We start from the raw sequence: 9,348 nt of genomic DNA on the forward strand, positions 1-9,348 counted from the left end.
CATCTTAAAATCACCTAAAAAGGAAATTATGAGTTTATATTAAAATTTCCGGATAATTTCCAAAAAGGGGCAGTTCGAAATCGGGCGTTGGTTGGGCTGGCTGGACGTTGATCCAAGCTGTGGCCTCCATCATCCACTCCCCTTCAAAATCCCCACCGCGCTTGGTTGCCCGATCCACCCAATGATGACTTGCCACCTGGATTTCAGTTCTCGGCGGCTGGTTTGTCCACGTCCGTCCCCGAGTCCCACGTTTCTCTTATGCTTCGCCTTCATTCGAGAGAGAGCCTATAAAACGAGCGCGGCGGATCCCCATTAGCCATACCGGCGATACCGCAGCAAAATCTCTCTCTCTTTCTCTCTAAAACCTTGCAGAGAAGTAGAAGAGGAAGAAGAAGAAGGTGGTGGTGATGGGTAGATTTCTGACAGGAAATTATGGTGGTGGCCGGAATTCGGGGAGCTTCGGCCTAAGCAAGTTCATGGGCATCGAGCCCAAGGCTTGCCGTGGTGCTGCCGGCTTCGGCGAAGCAGAATTCCCTGGCGTGGTCCTAGCTAGCCTTTCAGATATGGTTACGGGTTTTCTCGAGGATGGCGAGGCGTTGCCGGATGGCTTGATCTTGGACGACAACGATGAAGATGATGGAGAAGACGTTGGGGTTTCCGGCGAGGAGAAAGCTAAGTTTTGGAAGAAGCAGCACCAGCTTATAGAGGTAAGAATTCTGTGGGAAATAGTCGTAATTGTAGAAATAAAGGATGCTTTTGCGTTCTGAATTTGTAATTGTTTTTTAAGACATAATTAATCAACGGGATTATTAGGCGAGTGCCAATCATGCCATTGATTAGAAAGTCAATGGAATTCTTTGCAATTTTGGGGAGGAATTAAGGGTATTTGGTTGATTCATGCATTGTTGGGAAACTTACAGGCACCGGATTGTGTCGTTTTCAGGCTGCGTTACGTCGAAGCAGCTCCTTTGAGAAGAGATTGAGGCGAGCAACAGCCGAGGCACTAGGGAATGCGCGACAATCTTCAACGTGCACATGCAAAAAACCCGCAACCGGTGGCTGCCGGAGTTGCCTGCGGGCGGATGTCGTTGATCGCCTCCGGAAGGCAGGGCACAATGCTGCCATATGCAAATCAAAATGGAGGAGCTCACCGGATATCCCAGCAGGTAATTGGAAGTATTAACCTGCAACAATTCTAGCATAGATTCATATCTTTCACTAGGAACACATTCATCATCCATAAATTTGTCAAGGACAAAATTGTCTTCTGTATGCAATCAAACAACTAATCTGATGCTGGAATCTTCTGTAGGTGAGCATAGTTATATCGATACGATCGGCAACGCGGACAGGACTGCTGATCAAGCAGCTGCTCGCGTGGTGATTGAATTGGACTTTAGGGCCGAGTTTGAGATGGCTAGGGGAAGCAGTGAGTACAATCAGCTAGTAGCCCGGCTGCCGGAAGTCTTCGTCGGAAAACCTGACCGTCTAAAAGAAGTCATCAAGGTGGTCTGCCTAGCCGGCAAGAGGTGCATGAAGGAGAAGAAGATGCACTTGGGCCCTTGGAGAAAGCACAAGTATATGCAAGCCAAGTGGCTCGGCCCATATGAAAGGATAGAACCAGCCCCACTTTTCTCAATGTGTCTTTTCGAGAAGCAACAGAAAAAGAAGATATCTATGTTAACATTTGATTTGACTGAGAAGTTGTCAAATTTTGCTGTTGTAGAGGTTGTATAAGATATTAAGATGTACTAAAACAAGCACCAAGAGCTTATTTTTGTAATATGAATATATATAATAATAAAAAAAAAAGTTTAATTTGCTCATAGAACAAAGTATTGTGAACATGGTAAGTGTTGATCTTGTATAACCAATGCACGCAATCGAGTCTTTAGGTCATTCATCCAATTGTAAAGATAGTCTTTTTTTATTAACTTCATATTCGAAATGAAAAAATAAATATTCCATGGTGACTACCAGAAGCTGGAAAAAAGGGGGGGGGGGGGGGGGGGGGGGCAGTCTTGGAACCCACTTTAACTCTAAAAAACATACACACTGAAAAATAATTGAACCCTTTCATTGAAATGCCGCAATTGTTAGATAAGAATGTCAATGGGTCGGGTTGGACTCATGTGCTTGACTTGAACGTGGATATCTAGATATGGAGATGAAAAAAAGACCAACCCAAATGTTATTCGGGTAGACTAGAGTCGGACCTACGTAACATGTTGGTCGGGATTGGGCTATGACTTTTGCTAGATGTCTCAAACCCGACCTGGCTGGTCTGAGTGTTTTCTTACATATGTTTATGTCAAGAAATTATAGATACCCCCTAAATTATATGGGTCGGGTTTAGGATTATATTTTCTAAAATCCAATGTAACCCCTATCGCGAACCTGAGTGCTTGTTATTTGCTCAGGTTTGACTGGTGAGATATGTATGGGCAGCAACACACACAGAAAATGGCATTGATGATTAGGGAGTTAAGAAAGGAGCGAGAGAGGATGGAGATTGAGAGGAGAAGTCTGCAACAGCAATGGCAACGTTGTGGATCGATGGAGGGAGGTATCATCAGGATACACCTCTATCAATCTGCGCTGGACGGGTCTGCAGGGAAAATCCTGACAAAACTCTCATACGCTGTGGCAGTGGCACAAGGTTCAGGCCTTGAGAAGAAGGCGATTGAGCAGGTAGCGGGGGAGGTGATTCCTCGGGAAAATGTCGCAAGACAAATTACATGGTGCGGATACGGGGGTCGCATCTTCAGTTTTTGGTTATTCCATGATGAAACGGATGCCAATATGATACAAGAGAATGGGCTACCAAGACTGGTGCCAAACAAAGGACATCAATATGGAGGCCTTAAGGGTATGTTTGATGGTTTGTCCAGGATTGGATGAAATGAACAAAAAAGATGACAACTGTACCAAGTTCAACGTTTGTTTGTACCTTCTAAATGTCCATTGTTTGATGAGCAAAAAAGGTTGTCCTCCTCAAACTGGCATAAACATCCGTCTTTCAATTCCTGTAATTAAAAAAAGCAACATCCGAGACTACCTTCCCCTTCATTAGACACCTTAATTATTTGATCTATCATTAGAAACTTCCTGCTAATGAAATAAAAACTATAATTTGTCACAAACTGATACAAGAATAAACAAAAGATGTATAAAGCTAAATCTACGTGCCTATGCTTACATTCTTTCCATCTCAATATATAGTGGAATATAGAGGTTCGGACTCTCCAAGATAGCCATCCAGATGATCATACAAGGAGGATTTATCAATACCCTCATGATGGTATGCCTTTTGCATACATGGTAGAACACGTTCTGCACCAGCAACCCCACAAAATTCACCAAAACAATTGCCCCGCCGAGTATAACCCAAAGCCCCACCCTCCCCAATCACCACAAAACAGCCCCAATTCCACCGCATGACACCAATTCCCCCGCATACACCAATTCCACCAACCACCCCCCTGCTCTTCATGATCACCTGATCATTGTGCCCTTTTTAACACCCCCCTGTTCTTCTTGATCACCTCCCGGCCATCACAAACATCCTCCAGCAAGGAAACGATGCAGGAGAGGCACCACTCCATGGCGAAATAGAAGTCGGCGTCGGCCAGGAAGAGCACAAACTCGACCATCAGGCAGGTGCAGAGGGTGACAACCCTAAGGAACACCCAAGTGAAGGTGGTGCAGAGGGGCTTGAGGAGTCGGGGGATGGTGGATAGTAGGTGGGAGAGGGAGACGAACTTGGTGGTGTAGTTGCAGGCGATATATATATATATATATATATATATATATATATATATATATATATATATATATATATATATATATATATAAGAGAGAGAGAGAGAGAGAGAGAGAGGCGCACTCTCGTCGAGGCATGGGCTTTTTTTAACTTTGATCCTCCAGTCTCCGTTCTTTTTGTAACAGGAGGGTGGAACGAAAATATCATATAAATATGTGTTGGAAAAAAGTTAAACAACAGACGAATCAAAACTTTCCCACAAGTGTGAATCGATGGAAACAATACAACGATGATAGTGAAAGAAATAAACCAAACAACGGAAACAAAAGAACACACATTGATTTACGTGGTTCCCTTTCAACTGAGGTACGTCCACGACGACCAATAGGTCAACACCTTCCACTATCTTCAAACAAAAATTACAAAGTGGCCAAAAGGCATAAGCCTTACAAACACAAGGTGTAACGAAATGAACAAGAGGAAATACCTCACTGAAGAACAAAGAACGAATGATCTGAAGAACCAGCTTGATGAATCTATCTTGAAAGAAGTGTAGCGGCACTTCTTGCTTTGTTCTCTTCGCACCCTTTCCAGTGCCCTACAAGAGTTTCTCTCTCTCTCTCTCTCTCTCTATATATATATATATATATATATATATATGTTCTCTTGCTCCTCGCCCTCTACCCTCTAATCCACCAATCCTTAAATAGAGGACAAGATCCGCATTTAATGTGAGAAGACTAAATGTCTTTCACAAGTTACAATACGTCTGAAGCAATACCACAAATCGCTATCCAGCGATACCACAAATCGCTATCCAACAATACTGAAAATCATTATCTAGATGATACCACAAATCGCTATGCAGCTTAACGCACTCGCCATAAATCATCATCGACAAATCGTTGATCCTTAAACTCTGAACAACTTAATCGTTGTTCAGCTGAGAGGACTTCTACAAATCGCTATCCAGCGAATACGAAAATCATCCTTGAGAAGATCAAGCGTCGTTCTTGAGAAATTTGCAGCGATACTGAATGTGCATCAAACCAATGGACCCCACTAAGGAGGAAAACCCAACAATTCTCCCCCTTCCCGACTTATGTGGAAGCTTCTTCTATTCCTGCTAGGAATCGACACTTCTCATGCTTGTCCTTGGGCAATGACTTGGTCACCATATCTGATGTATTGTCATCAGTATGTACTTTCTTCAGTTGCAACAATTTTTCATTCAAAACATCTCGAATCCAATGGTATTGAACATCAATATGCTTTGATCTTGAATGAAATGAGGAATTCTTACTCAAATGAATAACACTCTAGCTATCACAGTAAAGAACATACTCTTCTTGCTTTAAGTCCAACTCTTGTAAGAATTTTTTTACCCACAACAATTCCTTACTGACTTCTGTAATGTCGATGAACTCAACTTCTGTAGTGGAGAGAGCTACACATTTCTGTAATTTCGACTGCCATGCAACTGCTCTCCCTGCAAAAGTAATCAAATACCCAGAAGTAGACTTTCTACTGTCTACATCACCAGCCATATCAAAATCTCTGAACCCATCAAGAATAGGTTCACCCTTTCCAAAGCACAAACTCAACTTCGAAGTGCCTTGGTCACCATATCTGATGTATTGTCATCAGTATGTACTTTCTTCAGTTGCAACAATTTTTCATTCAAAACATCTTGAATCCAATGGTATTGAACATCAATATGCTTTGATCTTGAATGAAATGAGGAATTCTTACTCAAATGAATAACACTCTAGCTATCACAGTAAAGAACATACTCTTCTTGCTTTAAGTCCAACTCTTGTAAGAATTTTTTTACCCACAACAATTCCTTACTGACTTCTGTAATGTCGATGAACTCAACTTCTGTAGTGGAGAGAGCTACACATTTCTGTAATTTCGACTGCCATGCAACTGCTCTCCCTGCAAAAGTAATCAAATACCCAGAAGTAGACTTTCTACTGTCTACATCACCAGCCATATCAAAATCTCTGAACCCATCAAGAATAGGTTCACCCTTTCCAAAGCACAAACTCAACTTCGAAGTGCCTTGAAGATACCTTAGAATCCATTTCACTACTGCCCAGTGTTCCTTCCCTAGATTTGACAAAAATCGACTAACAACTCCAACAACATGAGCTATGTTTGGTCGAGTACAGATCATAGCATACATCAACGAACCTACTGCCGAAGCATAGGGAATTTTTTGCATCTCAATTTCTTCTTCATCATTTGTAGGACATTGACTTGAGCTAAGTTTGAAATGCCCTGCAAGTGTACAATTGATAGGCTTTGTCTTATCCATATTGAACCTCTCAAGAACCTTTCTAATATACTTCTCTTGAGATAACCAGATCAACCCATGTGACCTGTCATGAACGATTCTCATCCCAAGAATCTGCTTTGCTGGACCTAAATCCTTCATGGCAAAGGTCTCACTCAGTTCTAACTTCAACTTGCTTATCCTGCTAATATTTTGGCCCACAATCAGCATATCATCCATATAAAGCAAGATAATGGTAAAATTATCATCTGAAAATTTCTTCACAAACACACAATGGTCTGTGGAGGTTCTTGAATATCCATGCTCAATCATAAAGGAATCAAATTTCTTATACCACTGCCTTGGTGTTTGCTTCAATCCATACAAGTTTTTCTTCAGCTTGCAGACTAGGTGCTCTTTATCCTTATCAATGAAGCCCTTAGGTTGCTCCATATAAATTTCTTCTTCCAAGTCACCATGCAGAAATGCAGTCTTCACATCAAGCTGCTCAACTTCCAAATTCATGCTTGCATCTATACTGAGCACACTTCGAATAGAGGACATCTTCACAACTGGTGAGAAGATTTCATCAAAATCAACTCTCTTTTTCTGACCAAAACCTTTCACGACAAGCCGCGCCTTGAATCTAGGCTGAGAGTTATTCTCATCAGTCTTCTGCCTGAAGACCCACTTGTTCTTCAACACCTTCTTCCCTTTAGGTGGCTTTATTAGATCAAAGGTGTGATTCTTATGCAATGAATTCATCTCCTCTTTCATTGCCTTAAACCACTCAGTTTGGTTTTCATCTTTCAAAACTTCTGAAAAAGTTTCTGGCTCACCTTGACCTGTCATCAACACAAACTCATTTAATGAGTATTTTCTGGATGGTTGTTTCTCTCTAGTAGACTTCCTTATCGAAGTCTGAGAAAGTTGCTCTTGGGGTGTTGGCTCTCCCTCAATTTCCGATTCACCATTTCCTTCCTCTGTATCATTATGAGGAGGTGTCATCTCCTCCATGAAATCATGAATAGCCAGTGTATCAAGTGGATCTAAATCAACAAGATCACCTTTACTGGACTCTGATGGCTCAGACTTACCAATGTCTTCAATGGTCCGATCTTCCAAGAAGACAATATCTTGACTTCTGACCACCTTCTTATCAATAGGGTCATATAGTCTATAGCCAAATTCTTCATGTCCATAGCCAAGGAATCTGCACTGCTTGACTTTTGGATCAAGCTTGGACCTCTCTTCCTTTAGAATATGAACAAATGCTCTGTAGCCAAACACTCTTAAGTATCCATACGAAGGTTTTTTCCCTTTCCAAACTTTCTCTTGAACATCTCCCTTCAAGGGAATATAAGGAGACAAGTTGATAAGATCAATTGTTATCCTCGTTGCCTCACTCCAGAAAGATCTTGGTAATTTTGAGTGTGACAGCAAACATTTGACTCTCTCAAGAATGGTGTGATTCATTCTCTTAGCAACCCCATTCTGTTGAGGTGTCATCCTCACAGTTCTATCATGCTTGATGCCATGATTGGTGCAATACTGATCAAATGGCCTAATGTATTCACCACCATTATCCGAGCGAACACACTTCAACTGCCTGCCAGTTTCTCTTTCAACTATGGTCTGAAAATGCTTGAATACATTTAGAACTTGATCTTTAGTTCTCAGTGTATAATCCCAAACTTTCCTAGAGTGATCATCTATGAAAGTCACAAAATACAATCCACCACCAAGTGTCATAACCTTCAAAGGTCCACACACATCAGAATGTACGAGATCTAGAACATGAGATTTTCTAGATACAATGCTTCTATGGAAAGAAACTTTGTTATGTTTACCATGGAAGCAATGAACACAAGGTTCCAAAGATGTACCTGTTGTACCCACCATGAGCTCTTTCTTGACCAGGACTTGCAATCCCTTCTCGCTCATGTGTCTGAGCCTTTTATGCCATAACTCTATGAACAAGTCAGTCTCCATAGTATTCACAACACTCTTGCAGATCTTCACCTGCAAAGTGTAAAGGAAACATGTCTTTGTTCCTCTAGCTACCACCAAGGAGCCTTTGACTAACTTCTACCTTTCATCACTGAAGGTGTTGTTGTAGCCCTCATCATCCAACTTTTTGGCAGAGATTAGATTCAGTCGGATGTCTGATACATGCCTCACATCTTTCAGTAATAATTTGCAACCAACGTTTGTTTATGAGCAAATCTCGCTTACGCCAACAATCTTCGACATATCTTCATTTCCCATTTGAACATTTCTGAAAATACCTTGTGAATAGGAAGTGAAGAAATCAACTCGTGAGGTAACATGAAATAAAGCTCTAGAGTCAATCACCCAATCAGTCTCCTGACCAATCCAATTTATGTTGGTGTCATCACAGACAACCATGAGCTCTCCATCTGTGACTATGGTTGTGGCATCCTGCTTTTCTTTTGAGCTTTTCTCTCTGCTCTGCTCCTTGAACTTGAGCTTCCTGCACTCCCACTTCATATGCCCCTTCTTGTGGCAATAATAACACTCGACATCTTTCTTTGAGCTCGAGTGTGAGTGACCTCTGAATTTGTCACGGTAGTGCGGAGCCTTGCTCTTACTCCTACTTCTCCCTCGATTTTCAATCACAAGCGCTTCAGAGGTAGAAGGACCTGATGACTTTCTCCTGGTCTCTTCATTCCACAGACTGCTGGTAACTTGGCTCATCATTACCATTTCATCAGGTGCGGAGTTATTGACTGTGACCACAAAGGTTTTCAAACTCTCAGGAAGGGAACTAAGGAGCAACAATGCTTTTGATCTCATTCAAATGCTTGCAACTCATCATCAAAAGCAATTTTCATAGTGGCCAACTGATTTACAATGCTTTTGATCTCATTCAAATGCTCTGCAATAGAGTTGCCCTCTTTATACTTGAGGTTCACAAGCTTTCGAAATAAAAAGGCCTTATTCATCGTCGTCTTTCTGTCATAAAGGCTTTCTAGTTTGGTCCAAAGACCATGCACCGAAGTTTCTGTGGATACCTGACGAAAGACACTATCATCTATCCATTGCCGAATGAAACCGACCGCCTTTCAGTCTAGCTTTCTCCATTTGTCATCTTTTATCTCTTTTGGTTTGTCGTTGACACCCTCTATGGGTTCATCCAAATCTTTATAAACCAAGAGGTCTTCCATTTTAGTTTTTTATGTCATCCAGTTTGTGTTATTCAAACTGATCATACGACTGGCGTTGTTCTTCATGACTTCACACATAAATATATGACAAACTGAGACTAGAAACCAAAGCTCTGATA

The 9,348-nt window shown here is 41.6% G+C and overlaps 1 protein-coding gene across 1 annotated transcript; it reads left to right on the plus strand.

Annotated features, from left to right (window-relative positions):
- Positions 1–332: 332 nt before the first annotated feature.
- Positions 333–1,835, plus strand: LOC149820168 (uncharacterized). Its single transcript, XM_089983842.1, has 3 exons — positions 333–707; positions 944–1,166; positions 1,313–1,835. Exons 1-3 carry the CDS (start codon positions 408–410, stop codon positions 1,735–1,737), a joined length of 948 nt encoding a protein of 315 aa, XP_089839968.1. The 5' UTR covers positions 333–407; the 3' UTR covers positions 1,738–1,835.
- The last annotated feature ends 7,513 nt before the right edge of the window (positions 1,836–9,348 follow it).

This window comes from Nuphar pumila, chromosome 12 (assembly GCF_984573655.1).
Source record: "Nuphar pumila chromosome 12, dmNupPumi1.hap1.1, whole genome shotgun sequence".
In the NCBI taxonomy this organism is placed as follows: Eukaryota; Viridiplantae; Streptophyta; class Magnoliopsida; order Nymphaeales; family Nymphaeaceae; genus Nuphar; species Nuphar pumila.